Source organism: Aotus nancymaae, unplaced genomic scaffold, assembly GCF_030222135.1.
Source record: "Aotus nancymaae isolate 86718 unplaced genomic scaffold, 86718_ANA_hifiasm-v0.15.2.pri h1tg000011l, whole genome shotgun sequence".
NCBI classification, from domain to species: domain Eukaryota; kingdom Metazoa; phylum Chordata; class Mammalia; order Primates; family Aotidae; genus Aotus; species Aotus nancymaae.
In genome coordinates, this window is record NW_026988422.1 from 14,850,961 (window position 1) to 14,878,948 (window position 27,988).

Genomic DNA, 27,988 nt, shown 5'->3' on the forward strand with positions numbered 1-27,988 from the left:
AAAGTAAATTCAGGCATTAAAGGAAACACTACGCGAGTATGTACAGTTGCTGGCTGTAGAATTCAATACAGTTTTGACATTTATAGATATCACAGATCACTAACAGAACAACACATAAGTTTATTTCAGATGTAACAGCAATGTTAAAATTGACAAGTTTAATTCTTAACTGCACCAAGTAAACTTAGCCATTTAAGTATTTTTTTAAAGTTATTCCCTCCAAAAAACTGAGGGAGCTTTTCTTTTCCACCACCACACACCATGGTTTCCCAATAGTTCTCTTTTTGGAGGACTTTTCAATTGATGAGTAAACAAACTGCTTTAGAGATATTTCAGAACTTCTCCCAAATGAAAACTAATCTGGACAAACTATATATTGCATAGATTTCTCTACAGATTCTTTGCTTTAAAACCTAAATGCAACTACCATAAAGTGTAATTTTAACCTATTTGCCCCACAGTAAAAACTATTTGTCCTGAAAAATATGATGGATATATCCTGTGATTTTCTAGTTAACAGAATTGTTCTACCTCAAAGATAATTATTATCATATATCAAAATAATCAGCTGAACATGGGACATTAGTTCGATCTTTACTGACTCACAGGCATATGAAGTTGTGCCCGGCTTTTTACCTCTTCCACATTTTTCTCCTCCTCCTCTATAAGTGGATGGAATTATTTAATATAAGTTTGATGTAGGACAATTAACCTTTTATAAACATTTACAGTTTAAGTCACTGATTAGCATGGAAAAAGAAACTATATATATTGATAGGGAGCCTACATAATTCAAAATTTAATATTTTTTCCTCCTTAAATAACATGTACTTGTCATGAGGCAGCTATTCGGTTTTCAATAACCACATTTAGGGATACATTCATAGGACTGATTAGACAGTCCAGGTGAAATGGTTATAGAAATAGAGGCAGTGTCATCTCAGAAAACCATTTATATATCAAAGTCCATTTTGATATCTGGGAAGTTTACAAAAAGGCTGCTGCATTCTTCAAACTAATTACACCTTCTGTAACTCAAGCACTCTTCTCTTGGCAAGAGCAAGCTGAAGCTTATCCATGAAGATAAAGGTGCTTAATGCTAAACTTTTCTTCTAAGCTTAGATTTGGATTGTTTAAGAAATGAACATCCCCCAAAAACCAGCAAGGTCTTTTTACATTTTTACCATCTTAAGATTAGAACTCTATAAACTCATTCATCAACTGTTTTCTTTTTCTGTATTATTCTTGGCACTAGAGACTGTTGAAGTCTACTGCACTTTGTACTTTCACATTCTCAAAAACTTAAGGTTATAAAGTGTGCATAAACATTTTAAAAAATAATTTTGTCATTTAACATATTTGGAGATGAGACTTTTATACCAGAATTTTACATAAAAGGATAAATACTATGAATGAAACTTCCTTTTAAAGTCAAATGACAGAAAGCTCAAGCCCTGTGCATTATTTTAAAGTCTGAGAAAATTTCTAACTATTGGAGATGGGACTACAAGAGGAAAACATAAATATCTCAGATGTCTCCCATCTTACAAAGTTATCAACCTGTCAAAGCCACTCCCTATGTGCCAGAAAATGATCTGGCATAAACCAGTCCACTCAGTGGAGGAGGTCACAGTGCCATCTGTATTATTAACACTTTACATTTCTGCTTTTCCAAGAATAGAAGCAATATGTTTAACAATTACCCCTGCCCCAAATCCTTAAACTCAGTATCATAGGCACAGAGTGTAAGAAAATCTGGGATGCTCTCCAACAGATATGCAATAGCACAGCTATGTTATTCTCAAAAATACTGCCTAGATATTTTTTCCTGTAAAATCAAATGCTTAGTGGTTACACTTTTAACAGCTGGCACTGGATGACATTAATTACATTTATTATGTCACAGTCCATCTAAGCTTCCTTTAGGTATTTTTTAATATGTTCAACAGAAAACACCTGCTTCAGGTTTATTTACGGGTAGTGACCTATAAGGACATCAACTCAATTTTTAAGGTTAGACTATTTTGGGGTTTACTGAAGAAAAAGGAACAGGGAAAAAATTAAATCACAACAAACCTCTTTAGGTCAGTTAAAGGCCATATCTCTAGCTGGGATATTAAAACAAATTAATCTCACCAGCTCATATTCTAAAAGTTAATGCCACTAGTAACAATCAACAGCAGGAAAAACCAACCTGCTAGTAACCAGCCCACTCAATAGCAGAAAAGCAGTTTAACTCAAATATTTAGACAAAAGTATAACACTACCTAAACCAAACTGCCCCACCCACCAGCAAGAAGAGAAGAAATAATTGCTTAATAATCAAAACAAGCTTAGTATTTCTTACAAGGATAATGATGTTCCAACCTCCGAGAGTGTGCTCAGAAGGACTAAAGGTGGAGTGAAGGCAATGCCTAGGGATTAGTATCCCACAAAGTCTTTAAAAACCCAAAGTACCACAAGCACACTCAATTTGTCTATGAATTAGAGAATAAGATATTGCTGCTGCTTCTATTTGTCTTTTGAAATATACAATATTTTGTGGGCTCTGCCATTCAATGTGAAAGCAGGACATTAAATTTGAAATTATTTGACAACTAAATTTTTAGGACCATCTAACTTTAACTGCAAAATTAAACAGATCTACCTTTTCCTTCCTTCAAACCACCTCACAAAAATAAGAGAAAACAATCCAAACGTGATTTTTTTTAAAGTCCTTGAAAGTATTAAAACTCTTAGAGGAAACAAAAGGAAGAAGGAAAAACAAGAACAAGGAGGGAGAAAAGTTTTAAAAGAAAATAGGGGGAATCAATGGGCCTCTCTTTTATTTGGCGACAAGCAAGTGCAAGAAAGTTCATTTGTAATTTGTTCAGTTGTCTGTCTTTTGCACATCTGCATTCTGACCAGAAGGAACTTTGAGGTTTTTCTGCAGCACATGAGCATCTGCGGGCTCTATCCTCTTATAGTAGTTCTTCTTTGTCTCGATAATCTCAAAGCCAAACTTCCTGTAGAAGTCAATTGCCGACTCATTGCTGATCTGGACGTGCCTGAGACATAAGAGAATATCAGAAAAAAATTAAAATTAAGGTTTCATCAAGTTTTAAGCATTCTCCACAGATAGCTCCAAATTGGTTGGAGCTAGAATACTGCAGACATTTGTTACATTCTCTTTACAATTACCAATAATCAACAAAGGTTAGGCATGCTTGCCTAAAAGCTTTTGATGAAATTTTACACTTTTAATCTAATCTTGTCTAACATTTGTAAGACAGCTGGCTGAGATTAGAAGGCTCATAGTGTTTATTCTTGTAGTCAACAAAGGGTAAAGTAACATAGCTATCAAAATATTTTTCATTGTAAGAGGAGAAATTATGGCTGGGTGCAGTGGCTCATGCCTGTAATCCCAGCACTTTGGGAGGCCAAGGCTGGCAGATCACGAGGTCAGGAGATGGAGATCATCCTGGCCAACATGGCAAAACCCCATTTCTACTAAAATACAAAAAAATCAGCCAGGCATGGTGGCATGCGCCTGTAGTCCCAGCTACTTGGGAAGCTGAGGCGGGAGTTTGAACCCAAGGTTGCAGTGAGCAAAGATCGTGCCATTGCACTCCAGCCTGGCCACAGAGCAAGACTCTGTCTCAAAAAACAAACAAACAAGCAAGCCAAAAAAAAAAAAAAAGAGGAGAAATTATTAAAAGGCCCTAATAACACACAGAAAAAAATAATGAAAAATAAAAAGCTAGGGTCTCAAAGTTTGAACATATATCTTCCTTCTGATTGATTAAAAACACGGTATGTCTTTTTTTTTTTTTTTTTTTGACACAGAGTCTTGCTGTGTTGCCAGGCACCAGGCTGGAGTGCAGTGGTGCGATCTCGGCTCGCTGCAACCTCTGCCTCCCAGGTGTAAGCAATTCTCCTCCCTCAGCCTCCCGAGTAGCTAGGACTACAGGCGCGCGCCACCACGCCCAGCTAATTTTTGTATTTTTAAGTAGAGACGGGGTTTCACCATGTTCTCAATCTCTTGACCTTGTGATCCACCTGCCTTGGTCTCCCAAAGTGCTGGAATTACAGGCATAAGCCACTGCGCCCGGCCTGGTATGTCTTAAAAATTATAACATCGTATAATCTCTCACATGGCCAAACTAAATTATGAACATCTATGACTGTGATCTTAGTCATAGCTTTTAATCTACAGTCTCCTGAGATTCAAGTATAATCTCAGCTAGGTAATCCCTGATTTTGATTATTAAACTCTACTACAAATGATCATGTCACATATCCCTGAACAAAAACACACAAGGTTTTCCACAAGAAAAGTAGTATTTAAGGTCTTGAATGGCCGTGAATTCTGAAGACCTGAGTTTTAATCCTGATTTCATCCTTATGACTTTGGAGCTCTCACTGTAATATAATAAAGCAATGTGTTCTATCTCAGGTTCCTAATCTACTACTATTAATAAAACAAAACTAAACAAAACTAACAACTACCCAACTACTTCCATAGTTTTTCCAAAGGCACAGTAAGTGACCAGATTTTAAAGTTTCTAGTAAAGATTTCTACTGCCAATTTATTAAACCACTTCGATAAGAACATTAAATATTATTTTACTTACAGATAGATGTTGTCAAAAGTACCATCTTTTTCACAGATGTTTAAGACATGATTTAACATTTTAGTTCCTGTTAATAAAACAAACAAATATGTGACTTTGTAAATCAGCCTTTAAATTATACATCTATCCATTTGCCATCTGAACTATTTATTGAGTCCTACATACATAACAAATCTATGCAGGGCTTCCGACAGAATTACATTAATAAACATTTGTTATTTTTCACCACATTTTTATATAATTCAGTAACCCTTTCTCAGTATTCCTTAAAAAGACCCAATTACCTAACTAGGTCAGACACATTAACAAATAATATATTAATGCTTCTCTGAAGAAGTAAAAAAAAAAAAAACAAAAAAAACACGAATAATTTTTTACCTATTCCTAGCCTTCGGTAAGGTGCCAGACATCCTAGTGTCATGATGTAAAGTCTCTTCTGGTTCTGTGAATGATCCACCCTACAGCATACTGCACCTACAGCAATATCATTGAAATAGGCTGCCAAGGAAAATACAAAGATATAACAACAGAGTAACACATTTTATTTAATCTTTTTCCCTTTCAAAGGACTACACTGTTGCTATCAGCATTAAATTTCATGAATCATTCCATGAATATCAATGACCTTATGCCATCTTAGGAAGTTTAAGCCTCCTCTAGAGTATAGTTTAAAAAGTGAAAACACACAGGCATACACTAAATAATTAAGAACATTTAGCATTTCTTTTAAAAATTGAACTATTTTATTCAACTGATTTCTCTGAGATTTTTCTCACAACCTGGACCACTCCCATTTCCTCACTTGTAATATAAGCAAACTAGTTAACCCTTTCTGCTCTATAAAAAACTAGGGTTCAAGAACAGAAAGAAAGAAAAGAAGGGAGGAAAAAAAACTGTATTATACCAAGTTTTGCTAGCTCGCCAACCTCCAGCACATCCTTGTAGAACTTGTCATTGTAGCTGACTGGAAAGATGACCTGATTCAATCTTTTCAACTGTTTAATATTGTGTGGTGTCACATCTCCCAGCTCGATCCGGCTACTGGAACAAATCAAAATGTACTCAATAAAATTTAATTAGTCTCATTGGTTAATATGAATATATGAAAGGGGTACTAAGTCTTTTTTACATGATTGATAAATCCAACTCTTTCAGAGTGGCTTTATATCCTCATGAAGATTACCATTTATAAGCAAATTTCGCCATTCAATATAAATTCTCATTGCTTTCATACAATTACATACACTTAGAGACAAATATGGTACAGAACAACTACTACAAAGGCCAGAATAACATTCTACAAGTGTCAAAATTTTCCTTATTTATAGTTCAGAAAAATTTAGATACACCTATTTCCGGTAAAATTACAGCTCATTTGTCCAAGCAATTTATTCTAAGAAAATAATGGAAGTATGCAATACCATGCACATTCTATTCATTGAAAACCGTGGTCTAGGAGCTACCTACATCAGAGTCAAAGAGGTGATACTCAAAATTCACATTCCTGGATACACATACCCCATTTTCAGAACCAGAGTTGCTGAAAACAAAACAAAAGAATACACATTCTGAAAAACACCTCAGTTTGAAAACTATCCATTAAGAAAGCAACAGAAGTGATATGGTTTGGCTGTGTCCCTGTCCAAATTTCATCTTATTGTTCCCATAATTCCCATGTCATGGGAGGGACCCAGTCAATCATGGGGGCAGTTACCCTCATGCTGTTCTAGTGATAGTGAGTTCTCACAAGATCTGATGGTTTTAAAAGGGGCCTTTCCTCCTCTTTGCTCTCATTCTTCTTCCTGCCATCATGTGAAGAATGATGTGTTTGCTTCTCCTTCTACCACGATTACAGGTTTCTGAGACCTCCCCATCCCTGTGGAACTGTAAGTCAATTAAACCTCTTTCCTTTATGAATTACCTAGTCTTGGGTATATTTTTATTAGCAGTGTGAGAACAGACTAACACAAGGAGCATTCCTAAGAAACCACCAGTAATCAAAACAATTGGTTCCACGAACAGAGAGATTAAAGCTAAAAATTTTGAGTTCCAATTTCTAACAAAGTATCAAAGTTGTTTTGCCTGTAGAGCTGTAAACAAAAGAATTTTTAACAGCTGAAGTGAACTTCACTACTGTTAATTAAAGGCAGATCAAATGTGATAAGGCAAACCTGACAGTATTCTACACTCCTCCCCACCCCCGACTCCATCCGTATTATTTGCCCAAAAAGATGTTGTGGTATATTGTAGAGAAAAAGCACATTTCAACTATATTTAACAACTGACTTCTGTTAACATGTTCAGAAGCATGCCTGAAAGGATTGTAGTGTGTAGTAGAAATTGTACTTTTAAAAACTGTATTTTCAAATGTTGAAATTTAGATTAAAAAACAAACAAAAAACACCAGCTGGGCATGAAGACCTGTAATCCCAGCACTTTGGGAGGCCAAGGTTAGAGGATCCTTTGAGCCCTGGAGTTTAAGACCAGCCTGGGCAATATAGCAAAACTTTATAAGAAATTTTTAAAAAGAGCTGGGCATGGTGGCTCACGCCTGTAATCCTAGCACTTTGGGAGGCCGAGGTGGGTGGATCACCTGAGGTCAGGAGTTCAAGACCAGCCTGGCCAACATGGTTGGCCCCATCTTTAAAAAAATAAAAATTAAAAAAAAAAAACAAAAAAAAAACACAGGTGAGGTGGTTTGCACCTATGGTCCCAGCTATTTAGAAGGCTGAAGTGAGAGGATTGCTTGAGCCTGGGAGGTCGAAGCTACAGTAAGCTGTAATTGTGCACCACTGCATTCCAACCTGGGTGACAGAGAGACTGTCTCAAAAAAACAAAACAAAACAAAACAAAACAGCAACAATTACAAATTAAAAAAAAAAGAAATTTCTAAAGTTGATTTATCTGGATAGAGAGGAATACGATGTAATATTTATCTTATAGTACAATTCTCTAATGTATTACTCTGTAATGCCTAGTTTGGAGAATATTCTGCTTGCTAAGGAGTTAGAGGCAAAAACAGAGGAGACTTTGCTCCCCATTGAAGTAGTCTGTATGAAGAACACAAAAAATTGCATAAAGCATCCTTCCTGTCATACTTAGCAGTTTTGAAAGGCTTAGCTCATTTGAAACCTTTAGCCTTTCTGCCTCAATTATTTAATTTTTATACCACTGATCGGTATTATTTGTTGCAATCAATTATCTTTGCATGTCTTGTATGTCTTCCTAAAATCTGAAGTTTCCTAGAAACCACACAGATTAAATAAACAAACATGTTAGTAAAAGAGTAAGAGATTTATATATTTAAAAAACCTCTCAGCACCACAGGAAAGGCTAAAAAATAAAAAAATAGAGATTTTCTTGTCCTAGTCTCTTCCAGCTTCTAGCCACTTAAGTATGGCCTTTTCTCATCCCAAATATTTGACAACTGTAATGAATTCTCTGTATGAAATTCATGTTTTCTTTAAATAGATTACATCTCATTCACAGAACTCCCCCTCTTCATTAAAGCACACCTCGTTTTTTTTTTCCTTCTTTAAGGCTGAAAGTAAATGACATTTTGCCCAGAACACTTCTCTGACTAAAATCTATTGGACTCACTTTCCCCACTATCTATCATTCACATAAAAAGAAAAAAAAAAAATCTGTGGATACCGTTTATCCTGTAAAATACAGAATCCTTTATTTTTCTTTTTTTGAGACAGGGTTTCACTGTTGCCCAGGCTCACTGCAGCCTCCACTTCCCAGGTTCAAGAAATCTTCTCACCTCAGCCTCATGAGAAGCTGAGACTACAGGCACATACCACCACGCCCAGCGAATTTTTGTAGAGGCAGGGCTTCACCATGTTGCCCAGACTGGTCTCCAGTTCCTGAGCTCAAGTGATCCACCCACCTTAGCCTCCCAAAGTTCTAGGCTTACAGGAGTGAGCCACTGTGCCTGGCCAAAATACAGGACCCTTTAAAAATACTGTAGCAGACAGGGATCACATCTTACCTACATTTTCTGCTGTTTAACTTACCAGAGTGCCACAAGTTGGGTGTAATTTCTTTTTACATACAGTTTATATTAATTCAGAGCACATCATTTTAAAAAAAGTTTTAGTATTTAAAAAGTGATTTAATCTTTGCCTAATTAAAAAAATACATGTCTTGTTTTTTTTAAAAAGCACACCATAGAAATGACAAAGAAAGGTAAAATATCCTGCAGTAATACGTCCAGAAATGAGTTTGTTGATAGTCTTCCAATACTTTTCTATGCACATATAAATACACATACACGTTTTAAACAAATCTGAGATGTATTTGGTAGCTGTTGGAAAAATTAAGTCGTTTATGAGAAATTAATGATTTTTGCTAGAAACAAATAGGCTAGAACAATTTCAAAATGTTCACTTAATGTAACCCTGTCAGCAAAACTGAGCTTCAAATACAGTTTAACTCTAACATGATATGTCTGACTGAAATGGAATACTTCTGTAATCCTGCTCACTTAGTTCCAAATTATCTTAAGACGTAGATTTTCTAAATATATCAAAGTAATAACATCAACTTGCAAATTTAGCAAAGAACATGTAGTAAAGGCATAAGCATAAGGGATATGTAGAAATGTCAATAAAATGATAACATTACTTGAATGTAAACAACCAAAAAGCTTTTAGTTAAAATAACCTATAAAAAAATTAAAAGTCCAAAGTCTCTATTAAAAAACTAATCTAATGGAGATTTTAAGAATTCTGTGAATCTAAATTTTTCTAAAGTTCTTAAGAACAGAGTTGCCTATTTAAAAAGCATACCATTTCAATAAATTTGAGTATCTATGTGTTATGCATGTGGAATGCAAAGGAGTTTATATTTAGTAGGAAAGACAGGTATATACAATGTGCTACTAACAGTGAATGCACATATAGTACAAAAATACTAGAATAAAGGTGACCCTGGGAAACATTCTGAAAAATGACTAGCTTATTCTGTGGAAGGGCAAGAGATGCAGTCTAATAAAACATGAAAAAAATAACAATGATGTAGTCGGAAAACTACAGTCAGTTTGATATGGCTAAAGCATCAAGTGTGCTTGTGTGTAAATGTGGAAGCTGAAAAAGAACCAATTTTATGAGGGCCTCATGTATCGACACATTTGGTTATCATGTCTATATTTATCCTCTTGGTGATCTCATTCAATCTTGTAGCTGCATAGCTTTAATGCTGCCAATTCCAAATTTCTATCTCTAGCCTATCACTCCTGAATTCGACACTCCTAAACCCAAGCCATTTCTTGTAGACACTTCAAAGTGAACATACTGCAAACAATTTGGGATCTCTGTTCCCAAATCTGCTTCACTTGCAGTTTTTCCTATGTCAACTGATGGCCTCTCCATCCTTGGCTACAGAATACGTTAACTCCTTCAAGTCTCTGTTCAAATGGTATCTCAAAAAGGCTTACTCTGACACATTTAATTTTCTTTTTCTTTTTTTTGAGATGGAGTCTCACTCCGTTGCCCAGGCTGAAGTCCAGCAGTGTGATCTTAGCTTACTGCAACCTCAGCCTCCTGGGTTCAAGGAATCCTCCCAAGTAGCTGGGATTACAAGCATATGCCACCACCCTTGGTGAATTTTTGTATTTTTCGTAGAGATGGGGTTTCACCATGTTGGCCAGGCTGGTCTTAACTCATGGTCTCAAGTGATCCACTTGCCCACGTTGGCCTCCCAAAGTGGTGGAATTAAAGGCCACTGCACTTGGCCCTTGTAATATAATTCTTTTTTTTTTTTTAGACTGAGTCTCACCCTGTCACCCAGGCTGGAGTGCAGTGGTGCAATCTCAACCCACTGCAACCTCTGCCTCCTGGGTTCAAGTGATTCTCCTGCCTCAGCCTCCTGAGTCGCTGGGACTACAGGCATGAGCCACCACACCCAGTTAATTTTATTTTTTTAGTAGAGACAGGGTTTCACCATATTCGCCAGGCTGGTCTTTAACTCCTGACCTCGTGAGCCACCCACCTCAGCCTCCCAAAGTGCTGGGTTTATAGGCGTAAGCCACAGCACCCACCCCCCTGTAATATTCTTGATATGTTTTCTTATTAGGGTTATGTTGGCCTCAAAGAAAGTTTGGAAATGTTTCTTACTTCTTGCTGTTTCATTTGATCAATGAATAGAAAGCTCCAAGTGTTTTCAAATTATGTTAGTAAGGACATAAATATTTAGTATTTAGTACTACTGTTGATAATTTGACCCTTTTATCATCTTGAAATATCCCTCCTTTTTGTTGGTAATACTCCTTGTCTTAAAGTCTACTTTTTTCATGAATTCACATATATAGCTTTTTTTTTTTTTTTTTTTTTTCAGATGGAGGTCTCAACTCTGTTGCCCAGGCTAGAGTGTAGTAGCACAATCTTGGGGCTCACTGCAACCTATGCCTTCCGGGCTCAGGGGATTCTCCTGCCTCAGCCTTCCAAGTAGTTGGGACCACAGGTGCATGCCACCACTTCCAGCTAATGGTCTCCAACTCCTGAACTCAAGCAATCTACCTGCCTCAGCCTCCAAAAGTGCTGGGATTACAGGCATAAGTCACCAGATCTGGCCTTACAACTTTCTTCGAATCAAAGTTTCATGTTCTTTTATCCTTTTTTTTCTTTTTACTTTTCCTTGTGTCCTTATATTTAAACTATGTGTCATGTAAACAGCATATACTTGGATCTTATTCCTTTAATCTGACAATTGGAATAACTAGTCCATTAACATTTAATGGGCCAGGCACAGTGGCTCACACCTGTAATCCCAGCACTTTGGAAGGCTGAGGCAGGTGGATCACTTGAAGCCAGGAGTTTGATATTGGCCTGGTCAACATGGTGAAACCCCATCTCTACTAAAAATACAAAAAATTAGTCAGGTGTGGTGGCGTGTGCCTGTAGTCCCAGGTACTTGAGAGGCTGAGGCAGGAGAACTGCTTGAATCCAAGGGGCGGAGGTTATAGTGAGCCAGGATCACACCACTGCACTCCAGCCTGGGAGACAGAACAAGACTGTTCCAAAAAAAAAAAAAAAAAACAGCAATAACAAAAAAAGATTTAATGTAATTATTGAATTGCTGATTTAGTTGATTCAAGTCCATCAGCTTGCAATTTTCTATTTGTACCAAGTATTAACAGTTCTTTGTTTTCCAGCCTTTTGTGGGGATGAATTTTGATTCATCTCTTGGATTTCAATAAAAAACTTTTTAAAGCTTACATAAAATTAAATTCATCTTTTTGGTGTATAAGTTTTTACAAATACATATAGTCATGTAACCATTATCAAAATATAGAATAATTCCATTACCTCCAAAACCTCACACATAACCTTTTAAAGTTCAACTGCCAGGTACCCACTAATCTCTTTTCTGTTCCCCATAGTTTCGCCTTTTCAAGAATGTTACATATATGGAATCACAAAATACATAGCTGCTTGTTTGGTTTCTTTCATTTAGCATAATGCCTGAGACTCATCACAGTGTTGTGTGTATCAATAGCTCATTCCTTGTTAATGCTGAGTGGTATTCCATTATGTGGATGTACTGTAAATTTATCCTTTTGTTGAAGGGCAGTTCAGTTGTTTACAATTTTTGGAGATTATGAATAAAATTCCTATAAACATTTACATATAGGTTTTGGTGTGAACAAGTTCTTATTTCTCTTAGTAAATCCCTAAGAGTGGGAATGCTGGGTCTTAAATGTGTAAGAGTTCTAGCTGTTTTGCATCCTCATCAGCATCTGGCATTATTAATGTTTAAAATTTATGCTATTCTAACAGGTATGTAGTGACACCTTATTGTGGTTTTTAATTTGCATGTCCCTAAATAATAAATGCAGCGAGCATCTTTTCATGTATTTCTTTGCCATTCATGTATCACCTTTGATAAAGTATTGGTTCAGATCCTCTGTCCATTTTTTAAAAAACTGGTTTTTCTTGAGTTTTGGATGTATTATGCATACTTGTCATTTGTAAGTTATGTATGTTGCAAACAATTTTTACCAGTTTATGGCTTTTTTCATTTTCTTATTAAGTGTTTTTGAAAGTTTTACATTTTGACAAATTTATTTCATGGACTGTACTTCTGAGTTGTATTTAAGAAATATTCCTAACTCAAGATCACAAAGATTTTTGTTTTCTTCTAGATGGTTTACATTTAGGTATATGAACTCTCCCTTTCTTAAATCACCCTCATTTTTTTTTAAGCAATCTTCTTGAGGAATAATTTATATACCATAAAAGCTATGTTTTAAATGCATAATTCAGTGATTTTTTAAATTATAAAGTTGTACAACTATCATTGCAATTCAGTTTTGGAACATTCTCATTATATTCCCAAAATTTCTTAGGTGCATCTGCTATCAATCCCCTTTCCTACCCCTAGACAGCCACTAGATCTTTCTCTTTCTACAAATGTGCCTTTACTGGACATTTAAAATAAATGGAAGCACATAATGTTATCTTTTGCACTAGACTTCTTTCATGCAGCATGTTATGTTCACCTGTGTTTTAACACATCAGCAGTTTGATCTTTTTTTTAATTTAAAATGAAATTTTTATACTTTCTAAAAGATATAAAGACAAGGTTTCACCATGTTGGCCAGGCTGGTCTTGAACTCCTGACTTCAGGTGATCCTCCCTCCTCGGCCTCCCAAAGTGCTGAGATTACAGGCGTGAGCCACCACTCCTGGCCAGCAGTTTGATCTTTTTATTATTTAATAGTAGTCTATTTTGGTATAGTTTATACCACATTTAGTTTATTCATTCACCAGTTGATGGATATTTGGGCTATATTTGCATCTTGGCTATTATAATGCTGCTATGAATACTGCATAAAAGTGTGTGTGTGGACATATGCCTTAGGTTTTTTTTTTTCTTTTCTGGTAGATAACTAGAAGTGGGATTGCTAGGTTATATGACAAATATGCTTAACTTTTAAAGAAACTGCCTGTTGTAGGTATAATAATGTCCCCCAACCCCCAAAAGAGGATGTTCATGTCCTAATTCCAGGAACCTTGACTATGTCAATTTACATGGAAGAAAAGACTTGCGGATGTGATTAAGATCTTGAGATGTGAAGCTCAACCATGATTATCCAGACACGTCTAATATAATAACATAAGTCCTTAAGAAACATAGGAGATATGACAACAGAATACTATTCAGACAAAGAGATTTTAAGATTTCCATGGCTGGCTTTAAAGATGAAGGAAGAGCCAGGAGCCAAGGAATGCAGGTTACCTACAGAAGCTGGAAGAGCCAAGGAAATGGATTCTCCTCAAGGCCCGCTAGGAGAAACACAATTCTACTGTACTAGTATCCTAGGGCTATCTTTAAAAATTACCACAAACTCAGTGGCTTGAAGCAACAAACATATTTTCATATAGTACAGGAGGCTAGAAGTTCAAAATCAAGCTGTTAGCAGGGCCATACTCTCTGAATTTTCCTTGCTCTTCCAGCTTCTGGTGGCCCCAGGCTTGCGGCAGCCTATCTCTAATCTCTGCCTCCATCTTCACAAGGTCTTTGCAGTTTGTCTGTTTCCTTTCCTCTTCTTATAAGGACACTAAGTCATTACATTTAGGACCCACTATAATTCAGCATGAACTCAATTATACCTGCAAAGACGCTCTTTTTTTTTTTTTTGGAGATGGAGTTTTGCTCTTGCCCAGGCTGGAATTCAGTGTCACCACCTTGGCTCACCACAACCCCCGCCTCCTGGGGTCAAGCGATTCTCCTGCTTTAGCCTCCAGGGTAGTTAGAATTACAGGCATGAGCCACCACACCCAGCTAATTTTGTATTTTTAGTAGAGATGGGGTTTCTCCATGTTGGTCAGGCTGGTATCCCAACTCCCAGCCTCAGGTGATCTGCCTGCCTTGGCTTCCCAAAGTGTGGGATTACAGGCGTGAGCCACTGTGACCAGCCAAAGACCCTATTTCTAACTTAGGTCACACTGAGGTTCCAGGTAGATAAGAATTTTTGAAGGACACTAGTTTAAAATCACTGAATCTGCCACCTTGAATTAGCCCAGTGAAACCCATTTCAGACATTTAACCTCTAAACTGTGCCTGTGCCATTTTATATTTCCATCAGTAATGTATTTGGGTTCCAGTTCTCTACACCTTTTATTGCCTTTCTGTTTTTTTCCATCAAACATAGTGTCAAATGCTTCTAAGGTATGAATGGGCACTTTAAAAAATGATTTATAAAATGCAGTCTAAACGTTACCCAATGTGACTGAAGCAATGCTAGTGTTAAACAGACAAAAACTAGATGGTAAAGGGAAATGGACTTTTTAAATGAAAGAATTCCCTTTTATAACACATCATTTTGACAGCTGTTTCCTGAAACATAACTAATTCATAGCATATAACCTTTGATTATGGGACTGTGTCAGATTACCAAGGATGTCTGTAGTGAGAAGAAGGTCAAATAATAGAATATAAGAAACACTTGAATTTTAGAGGTGAAAGAACAGGAACCTATAAAGATGTCCAAGAAACAATTTTCAAGAGAATGGACATAAAAACCTGGAGAGTAATGTTACAAAATCCAAGAATGGATCCCAAACCTGGTTATATACCAGAATCATCTTGCCAGTCAAAAATCCAGGTTTCCCAAATTCCACCTTGGCAGCTTTACTTTTGTAATTAAGCTTGTTATGTAAATCATCCAAATTTAACACCCGTCTAAATTAAATTTCCACTGCATGTGTGTAAATTCCTAAATCTGAGAAATCTGGTGAGGGAAACAGGGACTAAGGATGAGCATAGAGAATGGGTCATTGGAAAAAAAACTATGCTATATGATAACAGTGGATTTCACTTAAACCAGTACATGAATAGTTTGCTTAGTTCTGATAAGAATGTAATATAATGTAACAATGTAGACTATCTTAATTTATCAGTAGTTTAACACCTTTCTTCTGTATATTAAGACACAAATTACTGGCCTAAGGATTAAATCACCACGTGGTCACATCTATTTGACCCACACTTTTTGTTTTTTGAGACAGAGTCTCGCTCTGTGGCCCAGGCTGGAGTGCAGTGGTCGATCTTAGCTTACTGCAACCTCTGCCTCCCAGGTTCAAGCAATTCTCATGCCTCAGCCTCCTGAGTAGCTGGGACTACAGGCACCTGCCACCATGCCCAGCTAGTTTTTGCATTTTTAGTAGAGATGGGGTTTCACCATGTTGGCCAAGCTGGTCTCGAACTCATGACCTCCTGCCCAGGCCTCCAAAAGTGCTGGGATTACAGGTGCGAGCCACCGTGCCTGACCTACCCCATAGTTTTTCTTTTTTGTTTCCGGTTTTTAAGTTTGTTGCAATATTTAAATGAAATGATTTTACATAAAGTCTCAAGTTGCAGCTTCTGTTAACTGATTTACCTTATCTGCGTGGTCCCCGTTGGCATTAGAGTTTACAGCCCCTACCTGTAGAAAATTGAAGACAGTTGCTATAAAATAAACTAAATTACTCTTAGCTCAAGTAAATTGGTGTAACATGCTACTTTTCCTTGTTTTTCAAATCTATAACAATCAAACCCCAAGGCGCTTTCATATCACAATTTTTAGACTAAGGAACTGAAAGTGGGACAGACTGTGATGTAAACAAGAAACAGCAACTGCCAAAGTGCCCACAGACACTTTATACTAAGTCCTTAAATGTGAAAAATGCAGTTACTTGCCTGCCTCTTTATAGATTCCCATTGGCTATTAATATGTGCCAGTCCCACAAGATTAGTGTATTATTCAGTATAATTTAATGTACGTAACTTCTGGGTTTAGAATGTGCTAGTAGGAAATCTTTACTCTTGGCTTACAAATCAAGCAGTGTGATGAGATAGATAATGCACACTAAATTTTAGCACAGCGATGTCAGATTAATATGCATGCAAATGTTTTTAGCTATTTAATGTATTATCAATTATGCTCATAATTGTAAAAACATTTAGTAGCAATATGCTGAAAGGCCACAAGATGGGGATATGACTCCACAAAAGTGGGTCTTGGTACAAAGTAGGTTTTTTTTTTAAGAAGGACGATTTCACTATATTGCCCAGGGGCCTCTAACTCCTAGGCTCAAATGATCTTCCAGCCTGGGCCTCCAGAGTAGCTAGGACTACAGGCATCACATCACCACACCAGGCTCAAACTGTGACTTTACATAACAAAAAATGAAAATGAGGTTGTAATCCCAGCACTTTGGGAGGCTGAGGTGGGCGGATCATGAGGTCAAGAGATCAAGACCATCCTGGCCAACATGGTGAAACACCGTCTCTATTAAAAATACAAAAATTTTCTGGGTGAAGTGTGCCTGTAGTCCAAGCTACTCAGGAGGCTGAGGCAGGACAATCTCTTAAATCCAGGAGGTAGAGGTTGCAGTGAGCCCAGGTCGTGCCACTGCACTCTAACCTGGCAACAGAGCAAGACTCCATCTCAAAAAAAAAAAAGTGAAAATGAAGTATAGACAAAGCTTAAAGCCTGTTTATACAGTGAGTATTAAGTGTACTATTGCACATAAATTTAACTGCCTGTTTATTTGTTGTACAGAGTATCTGATATTTTACAGATGACGAAATTGAACCCCAGAGACAAATGTATCTGTAGCTATACAGACAATTACAGATAAAGCCAGAATAGAGCCTATGTCTATTAGTTCCCATTGTAGCACAACATCAGTCACACCATGTTCTGTCAAAGGAGTGATCTTTACTTCTCAAGGTCACTTTTCAAAAAAAGAGATCTATTGGGAAACATTTTTCTGACGCATAATGATAAAGGTGCATTTGCATAAAACTCAAAGCATCTTTCAGTGAGGATCAAATGGTCCTTTGATTTAAAAATGTCAAGGGGTTAGAAGGGAGGTAATTTTTTCTTAGCTAGCAGTAATATTTCTAAACTCTTACCCTGTAGTAAATTACATGAAAGGGAGATTCCTCTAGAAAATAAATTCCTTCAACCTGAAAGTATGTCCATTCAGAATTTATGAAAGCACAGTTTAAATACTAACTGTTCAGAAGGTTTTAACCCGTCATCCACTTCTACCTCATATGAACTATATTACTGTTTCTGTCCTTACAAGGCACATCTCTGCCCTGCTACGAACATGTATACCTTACCTCTTTAAGACTTAGGGCAGGATCTCAAATATTTCAGGGAATTACTAAGTAAGTTACTAATTACTTAATAAGTTCCATCTCATCTAGATTTTACAGCAGGGTTTCTTAATCTCAACACTGGCATTTGGGGCTACATAATTCTTTGTTATGAAGGGCCTTTCCAGTGCACTGTAGGATACTCAGCAGGATCCTTAGCTTCTACCCACTAGGTGCCGGAACTCTCCCTCATCCTGTTAGGAAAACCAAGTGTCTTCAGACATTATCAATAATTGGGAAGAGGGTGTGTGGGGGTTGCCCTAGTTAGTAGTCACTGTTGAGGTTTAGTGGTAATTTTAAAAGTAAAGTGGAATCTCAGCACTTTGGGAAGCGAAAGTGGGCAGATGCCTTGAATCCAGGAGTTTGAGATCGGCCTGGGAAACAAGGTGAAACTCCGACTCTATTTCTCTAAAAAAAGCGAAGGTGGGGTGGACCAGCTCTCCAAACTGTATGCCTGCCTGCAAGTATCAGAGGTATAAAAATCTCAGCAATTATTTGGTCAGTTACTAATGCTAAATACACACATGGGTACAATCTGCTCAAGACTATAACCTAAAAAGAAATTATTCTTTGGAAAATTGTTTCCACTTTCATCCATATATTCAGTAAAGAAAGCTCCTTGCCAGCTATGGCTTTTCTTTCACTACTATATAAATGTTAAATGTTTTTATTTCCCAATCTCTGAATCCAAGCCATTATTTCTGACTGGTTACTGGTATCTCCACAAGAATCTCAAATTCAACACATCCAAAAGTGACATCATCACTTTCTGTAAGAAATTAGAACTGCCTCTATGTTCTATGAAGAGCCCACCATTCATCCAATAGAGAAATTTAGTTTTCGATGTATTCTTTATGCCCTATTTTAATCTGTTAATCTTGCTTCCACAAATACCTACAAAACAGAACTGGCACACAGCTAGAATCTTTTGACCATTCCTATTCAGGTTCAAGCCATTCCCTTTAAAGACAACCAAGGCCCGGAGGTTGAAACACCTTTATTAGTGACCCTACTGCTAGTTATCATTTGTAGTACATAAAACTGAAACTTGGTTGCTTTTAGTTCAATGCTTTTTGCATTATAGTAAGTTTCCTTTAAAATAAATAACTATACAGACTAGAAGCGGGGGAACCCAAACATACCTTTAAATAATATCCTATTTTCTGGAAAGAGAAGTGTTTGAAATGCTCCTAAGTACAAAATATTTTCCTTGCTTAACAAGTTTCACCTCTAAAAATTTTTATTTCAGATGACCTGGGCCCTAATGTCTCAACCCTACTTTCTAAAGAATATCATCTCTGTTTTATAATTTGAAGTCAATCAGCATCCCAATTAATAACTGGGTAAGTTATAAAGCAACTTACATCACAAAATGACCAGTAAAAATGATACATGTCCCAACTTTACTAAATAATCATCACACTTTTAAAAATGGAAATGCCATTTATTACCTAATCAGCAAAGTAAAACTACAGTTAAAGCAAAATGTGAGTATTTACTCAAAGAAAACTTGTAAGGAAGTCATTAGTTATTTCTATAATTTAAAAAGCAGTCCATGTATTGAATGCATCCCAAAGAAAATTTATACCATTCATGGTTGAAATGTCAGCCACAACATCTTCATCTGTTTTCTTGAGGTTTTTGCAAGTGCCCTTCCCATTCATTAGCCCTTGAAGAAAGGACATTCTCATACACTGCTGTAGAATAAATTGCTACTATGTTTTTGGAGGTCAACCGGCAACAAATACCAGAGCTTTAAAAATGCCAGTACCTTTTGATCTGAAAAATTCATTCTTAGGAAATTATCCAAAAGAAATAATTAAGGATGTGTGTCAAGCATTCACTAGAGCACTATAGGGGACTGAGGTGAGATGTCTCTGGAATTGGAGAATAAAGTTTTCCCTTAAGAACAGTTTCTGATAGAGGCAAAATATAGCTTGCATTAGCTAAAGAAACACGAATATTTCCAATTATCTCTTCCCTACCCATTCACAGCAGACCAAGTGACTGTATGACAACACTTTAACGAAAAACCAGAGTCGCCTCAAAATCTTTCACCATAGAGGTTATAAACAGTCATAAACTATCTATTGGCCTAGAAGTTGAAAACATTTAGGAATATCTACTATCTGGAAAGTAGATTCTAAGGGAACAGATCCTGTTTTATACAACTTTGGCTTTTAATGGATTTAGCACAGGCCTGGTCCAACACAAATACAAGTGACATACAAAGTTTAAAAATGTTTACTATCTTGGGAAGACTTCCTTGACATAACAACAAAAAGTTTAGTATCCACATTAACATGAGGAGAAATCATTTCAATACGTAGTCAAAACTTATTTTACCTTAAAAAACTTTTTTTCATTCCAAGTCTTTAAAATCCAGTTTACTACACTTACAGTATTGCCCAATTCAGCTACTCATTTTCCTTAGAAATATTTGACCTGTATTTACATTTCACAAAATTTGTAGTAGATCCACCATATCTAAGTTGTTTCAAAACATACTTAAAAACTGGGGCTAGGCGCGGTGGCTCAAGCCTGTAATCCCAGCACTTTAGGAGGCCGAGGCGGGTGGATCACGAGGTCAAGAGATCGAGACCATCCTGGTCAACATGGTGAAACCCCGTCTCTACTAAAATACAAAAATTAGCTGGGCATGGTGGCGCGTGCCTGTAATCCCAGCTACTCAGGAGGCTGAGGCAGGAGAATTGCCTGAACCCAGGAAGCGGAGGTTGCGGTGAGCCGAGATCGCGCCATTGCACTCCAGCCTGGGTAACGAGAGCGAAACTCCATCTCAAAAAAAAAAAACAAAAAAAAAACTGATCAATAACTGACTGAGTTTTCTGTTCTTTTTGAGACAGGGTCTCGCTCTGTCACCCAGGCTGGAGTGCAGTGGCATTATCAAGCCTCACTGCAGTGCAATCTCAACCTCCTGAGCTCGAGCAATTCTCCCACCTTGACTTCCCAAGTAGCTGGGACTATAGGTACACACCATTATACCCAGCTAATTACAATTATTACTATTTTTTTGTAGAGATGAGTTCTCACTATGTTACAACCCAGGCTGGGTCTTGAACTCCTGGGCTCAAGTGATCCTCCTGCTTTGTCCTCCCAAAGTGTTGGAACTATAAGTATGAGCCACAGTACCAGCTGAGAATCAGCTGTCACACTTTAAAGTTTAAAATTTAGTTCTTGTCATAAAAGGCACTTTTTTTTAAAAAAAAAAAAACACTTTTAATTAAGACCCAATGACAAAAGGTGAACAGTAATCAATTTGGTAAAACAGATGAATAGATTTACAGTATCCTTTAAAGCTTCCATTTCTACGTCTACTAATGGCTTCCCCACATAGGTAATAACATCTAGATGATTAACTAGAGTTTTCAATGACTTCATCATAAGGACTAGTGGTGGTAACAGAAGCTTTATCACTTTAAACTTCACAGATATTATCAAACTGAGACACTATATCTCCTTCTTTTACATAACATTAACAGTTACTTCTTTGTTTACAGAGGTATAGTAAAAAGAAAAGAAAAAAAAGTTAACTTCTCTAATCTCTTCTTCAGTGTCTGAGAGTCTGAATTGAACCTGTCCACATACAGCAGTAGGTGTTTTCAGAAAGTAATGTGGATGACTATACTTGAATGAAGGATAATCGAAGAAACACACATAATTTGGCTTCAAAACATGAACATTACTACATGTTGGAAAACAGTGAAACAAATCAGCTGCCCAGCATTCCTGTTCCATGTCCTCAGCTCCCAGACTGCAGCCATCTTACCCAGGAAATGACAACTGTGCCACAGATCACAAAGTACATTTCAACTGCTCAATAGCCAACTGTAGCTAGTCAGGACTGTATTGGACAGAACAGTAACATTTTTGCCATTAAGTTAGGCATTGAATAGACTTAAATGTAACTCTCATGTTCACCATGGGAAGAATGTTTCTACTGGTTACTACTGGTATTCTACTGGTTACTGCAGGCTGCGTTTGAAACAAGATTAAGGCCAATCATTTGAATAATTGAGAAAGAATCTCTCTTCAGATGTCACACAGCTGAAAGCCATAGGTAGTACTTGGAAGAAAAAACTAGCAGTCAAAAAGATTTCCAACCGGGCGCAATGGCTCACACCTGTAATCCCAGCACTTTGGGAGGGCAAGGCAGGCAGATCCCCTGAGGTTGGGAGTTCGAGGCTCCCTGACCAACATGGAGAAACCCTGTCTCTACTAAAAACACAAAATTAGCCAGGCATGGTGGTGCAAGCCTGTAATCCCAGCTACTCAGGAGGCAGAGGTGGCAGTGAGCCGAGATGGCACCATTGCACTCCAGCCTGGGCAACAAGACCCTAACTTCGCTTCAACAACAACAACAAAAAGATTTAAAGATTTCCACAGGCCAAATGGAGGATGTAGCAAAGTAAATTTTAACAAAGATATTAGTTTGGTTTGGTCAGAGCTTTAGATTTAGAAAGATTTTAATTGACAATACAGCTAATGTCCAACAATGTAAAATTAATTTGACCATAAATTACATTAACAGGAAACACATAATTTAGACCAGTTACAGTTTCCACTCTACTGAGCATATGTACAGTAATATTCACATAACAGCAGTCAGGATCTTTGAACTTACGATAAACAGGGAATATGTCTTCATTTACTAAGATGAGTGCTTGGACTACTAAGTGACGTTAAAAAATCTTTTCTAACCCAGAAATTATTGATTATTCTTTGTTCAGAGCTTTACTAAGAGCTGTGTGAAATTTCAAGAAGAAATCACACCACTAATGGCAACACAAGTCAACAATACACACAACTGTATAGGCAGCAGACAGACTTTCTAAATTACACGATTCTATTTACAGATAGATGCAAACACTTGATCTTATGCTTTAAGTGGCATAGTTGTGCCACATCATTAAATACTGAAATAAATTTTATTATAAATTATGTCCCTTTCATATTAGCGAGGATTTTTTCTAAAAAACTTATAGTGTAAGTAGGTTGTATTTTATATAAATTCATCTCAACACAGTAAGGGCACATTACAAAGTACTTGTTAAAATTCGCTATTTCAGTCAACAAACCACAAACCACAAATTATTTGTTTCACAGAAGGAAGGAGTATAAACTGCAGGTTTATAAAAGGTGTCAAATGCTACGTCAGCCTGACTAGCTTTTGGTTTTGCTGAAAAACAAAACAGCAATATAACCTTTAAAAAAAAAAAAAAGATTTTTTTTTTTTTTTTTTTTTTTGAGACCAGGTTTTGCTCTGCTGCCTAGGCTGAAATGTAGTAATATGATCATGGCTCTCTGCAGCCTTCACCTCCTGGGCTCAAGTGATCCCCCTCCCTCAGCCTCCCATGTAACTGAAACTACAGACATGCACCACCATGCCTGGCTAATTTTTTTTTTTTTAAACAGAGTCTTACTCTGTTGCCCAGGCTGGAGTGCAGTGGCATGATTTCAGCTCACTACAACCCCGGGTTCAAGTGATTCTCCTGGCTGATTTATTGTTTATAGAGACAAAGTCTCACTATGCTGCCGACGCTGTTTTGAAAAGTTTTATTAATGTGTTAGAAATATACAGTAAAGATCACAAATCTTGTTTACATCTATATATACGTATGTCACCAATACCCAAATATACAGAGTATTTCTAGCATCTCAGAATGCTAAAAATATTCCTTTTGCCCCTTCCCACACCCCTACCCAGTCAGAGGTAACCACTGTTCTGAGTTCTTAAAGTTTTGTTTCTGACTGCAGAATCTTAAATTTTATTTTAACATTTGATAAAATGGCTTCACCATTCCAATTAGTAAACTACATTGTTCCATATTTATATTACTGCTACCTACTTTCCCATCTTAGTCATGTATTCACATTTTGTTAAAGACATTTTTTTTTTTTTGAGACGGAGTTTCGCTCTTGTTACCCAGGCTGGAGTGCAATGGCACGATCTCGGCTCACCGCAACCTCTGCCTCCTGGGTTCAGGCAATTCTCCTCGCTCAGCCTCCTGAGTAGCTGGGATTACAGGCACGCACCACCATGCCCAGCTAATTTTTTGTATTAGTAGAGACGGAGTTTCACCATGTTGACCAGGATGGTCTCGATCTCTTGACCTCGTGATCCACCCGCCTCGGCCTCCTAAAGTGCTGGGATTACAGGCTTGAGCCACCGCGCCCGGCCTTAAAGACATTTTTTATTAGAACTAATTTGCACTTCTTTACTACAATTGAAGGCTAAATGATTTGGTTTATTACAGTTTCCATTACACAGCCACCTCAGTCATGGTTATCTGTGACATACCTTCTTGCTTGAAATCACCTTCCCTAGAGAAGAACAACAGATAAAATGACCACCCACAAATTCAAACTACAATGTCCCTGGTTCATAAAAACCACCAACCTAAAAAAGAATCAGTATCTCCTGGTATATCTCAAACTTGTAGATGTGCACATAAATTATATTCAGTAGTTAATAACCGGAAATTTATCTTCTATGGAGGAAAGACATGCCAATACAATGGAATGTCCTACTGCTACTACTAATACTCATAGAAAAAATATGAAGAAAAACCAGATAATCTGCCGGGCGTGATGGCTCACGTCTGTAATCCCAGCACTTTGAGAGGCTGAGGCGGGTGAACCATGAGGTCAGGAGTTCAAAACCAGCCTGGCCAATATACTGATACCCCGTCTCTACTAAAAATACAAAAAGTTAGCTGAATGTGCTGATGTGTGACTGTAGTCGTGGCTATTCAGAAGGGTGAGGCAGATGGAATCACTTGAACCCAGGAGGCAGAGGCTGCAGTGAGCTGAGATCATGTCACTGCACTCTAGCCTGGGTGACAGAGCAAGACTCCGACAAAAAAGAGAAGACCAGACCAGACCAGACAAGTTTTAAGTTTCAATATGACAGGCCATACAGGCAACAAAGTTTTAAATATTTGACTGGTTTTGTGTTGGGAATTCTGCGGTTTCCAAGTTTAGGTATTCCAATTTACTGTCTACTTAGCTGAATATACAATAGAACACTTAGCAAATAAAATTTCATACACATCATCAGGACCACTGTTTCATTTCTATAGGTCATTCCAAATTAAGTCAGGACTATAAAACTGACCACATCGTACACGGTGGTACAAGTTTTGGAACTCAAGGCGCTTAACTTATTTTAAACCTATACTGTTGTAGGTTCAGTGTCCGAGCAAATACAAGTAAGGTTCACACAATTCATTTCTTGAGAGTCTTAAATACAGACTTAGAAGCAAAAAAAAATTAAAGTTCCATCTCATCTGGGAGTTAGTTCACAGGATTACTCCTGTGAAATCAACTTAAAGGTTTACAGTAAAGAACACAATTCTAAGCTCCCAATCACAAGAAGTAATAGAAACTTTATAGGCATAGTTACTGGCATAAAGATACAGATTTAATAATTTTAAGTTTCCTCTAAATTCGGCCAGGTACTCATTTCTAGGGATCTGTCTCCATCAGGTTGCATGTAAATATCCATTTTAAACAGAGATAAACTGCTCCATGAATTTCTTAAAGGTAGACTGAATAATATGACTGTTTAGCTCCATTTCTATTGCCAAGTAGCAATCAGAAAGAACATCACACCTGATGGAGACTGAACTAGATTGAAGATTTTGGATCTAAATACACAGAATAATTTCCTGGAGTCCCCCTTTGTAAATCCATGGCAGTTTCAACATTGAGAACTCTTCAGTCTCATTTTTCTTACTGAACAGAACATGGTAATAAGTACTGAGTGCCTGACAAAGAGTACAAAAATGAGTAAGAGACAGCAACCAAGCTCAAGAAGTGCAGTATATGCTGTACTTGGTGGCGCATGCCTGTAATCCTAGCACTTTGGGAGGCAGAGGCTGGTGGACTGCTTGAGCCCAGGAGTTTGAGATCAGTCTGGCCAACATAGTGAGACCTCCGTCTCTACAAAACATACAAAAATTAGCCAGGAGTGGTGGTGTGGGCCTGTAGTCTCAACGACTCGGGAGGCTGCGGTGGGAGGATTGTTTGAGCCTGGAAGGCAGAGGTTGCAGTGGGCCGAGATTGAGCCACTGCACTCTGGCCTGGGTGACAGGGTGAGACCCTGTATCGAAGGAAAAAAAAAAAAGGAAGAAAGAAAAAAAAGAAGTGCAGCATAGCAGAAAAACAACATTCCCCAAATATGTTGGATTGTACCTAAAATCGCCAAGCTTCCCAGATTATGATTCAAGTGGAGCAAATACTTCCTATACTCGTCAATTAATTTCCCTAACTGGAACTCTTCAGAACTTGAAGTGAAACAATGCCGGTATGGTGAATAGTTCATGGTTCTTAAACTTTAAAGATTCTTAATACAAAACATACTATTCAACATTAGAATATCCAGTATTTAAAGGAAAATTAGAGTAAGGAAATATGTTACAGACCTAAGACCAAATTAAATTTTCTTGGAATCTCTCCAGTAATCTCAAACACTGATACACAGAGATAATATTTAGGTCTTTATTTGGGGCAGTATGAGATTACATTGAAAGTGACTTTTACCTCATCTCAAAAGGGCTGTTGAATAGTTGGAATGGCTTCGCTAACTTAAAACATAGTTACGATTTCCTAATCGATTTACAACAGCAGCAAACTAAGGCATTGCAGAGAACTTGCTAATGATTATGAGCTTCATTTCTTTGAGGGTAAAGACAAGCTCCAAAACGGCTTATTTAGACAATGCTTCGGAACAATGTTACGTAATTAATATATTCAAACTATATAACTTAACGATAAGGAGACATTTCATAAAAATTTAAACAGTCGAGGCTGGGCGTGGTGGCTCAAGCCTGTAATCCTAGCACTTTGGGAGGCCGAAGCGGGCGGATCACGAGATCAAGAGATCGAGACCATCCTGGTCAACATGGTGAAACCCCGTCTCTACTAAAAATACAAAAATTAGCTGGGCGTGGTGGTGTGAGCCTGTAGTCTCAGCTACTCGGGAGGCTGAGGCAGGAGAATTGCTTGAACCCAGGAGGCGGAGGTTGCAGTGAGCCGAGATTGTGCCACTGCACTCCAGCCTGGCGCCTGGCGATGGAGTGAGACTCTATCTCAAAAAAAAAAAAAAAAAAAATTTAAACAGTCGATCCAAAATAATTCCTGATTTTATCCAAGAGGAAAACGGTGAAAGACCGAACATTAACTTTGCCAAATACCTGAAAGGAGCAGTGTGGTAAACTACCCAAGAACCCCTCAGCACTCAGGGGCAACAGTGAACTGCTGAAGCAATAGCTCCACCTACCGATCCACGCTATACTTCCTTAAATTCGTTGGCACCTCAAGTCTACAGTGATCGCGCTCTCTCCCCCTCCTCCACTCGCTGTGACCCAACCCAAATCTAGTTGAGTCACTAGCTCTTAATACTCATCCCCGTGCTCTTTATTCCAATCTCTTCTTTCTCCAGAGGGTTCTGCACAGCTCCCAAGCGTGAATAAAACTGAAAGGTGTCAAACACCGCCGTTGCAGAGTTGAGTCTGGAGATGGAAGACAACCAAACCACTCCACCTGGAGCAGCGGCCCGGGGTGGCTCAGCGGTCCGCTCCGGGGAGGGACGCCCCAGGCGCCTCACAATAGCCTGTCCATGTTGCTCCACTCAGCCGCTACTCTCCACTCAACCCACACTCGTCCTCCGGACCGAAACCCTGGGACCCTGGGGTCTTGCCTCCGCTGGCCCTTCAGCCCGCCAACAGCCGGAGCTTCGCCTCCGCCCCCTCCGGGAGCCGACCGAACTGAAAAGCCTAGAAATCTCCCTCCGCCGGTCTTCGCCCTGAGACTCTCCTCTCCTTGGCAGCTCTCCCTCTCTACACCGGCCCGGGCCCCTCTACCCCGCCGGCCGAGCCCTGCCCAACTGGCCTTCTCACCCTTTCATCTTCCCCGCCTGCTGAGGCCGTCGTTACCACCGATATCAACGCCGTCGTCGTCGCCGCCCTCAGGTCTCCGCACCCTCAGCTCGGGCCACTCAACCCCGCAAGCCGGCCTCCTAGCCAGGGCAAGGAGCTGAGCTAGCGACGAAGGCCGCGAGAGTCGAGCGAGGGCCTAAATCTCTGGTGGGGGCGGGAGTGTCTCCCGCCGCCGCGCAGGTCCCGCCGCTTCTCCACACGTGCACTCGGGTCTCTCAGCTCCCTCCCGCCGCTGCCGCCAGCCAGAGCAGCCGCCGCGCGG

At 38.3% G+C, this 27,988-nt stretch overlaps 1 protein-coding gene across 2 annotated transcripts; it reads right to left on the reverse strand.

The window, feature by feature from the left end:
• Positions 1–100: 100 nt before the first annotated feature.
• Positions 101–27,946, reverse strand: NAA50 (N-alpha-acetyltransferase 50, NatE catalytic subunit). Of its 2 annotated transcripts, none has more exons than XM_012463997.3 (5): positions 27,688–27,946; positions 5,518–5,651; positions 4,992–5,111; positions 4,614–4,680; positions 101–3,047 (listed from the first exon to the last, which is right to left on the reverse strand). In XM_012463997.3, exons 1-5 carry the CDS (start codon positions 27,693–27,695, stop codon positions 2,870–2,872), a joined length of 507 nt encoding a protein of 168 aa, XP_012319420.1. In that variant the 5' UTR covers positions 27,696–27,946; the 3' UTR covers positions 101–2,869. The 2 variants fall into 2 exon arrangements, with proteins under 2 accessions (XP_012319420.1, XP_012319419.1); XM_012463996.3 differs by having other exon boundaries at positions 5,518–5,654.
• Positions 27,947–27,988: the final 42 nt, after the last annotated feature.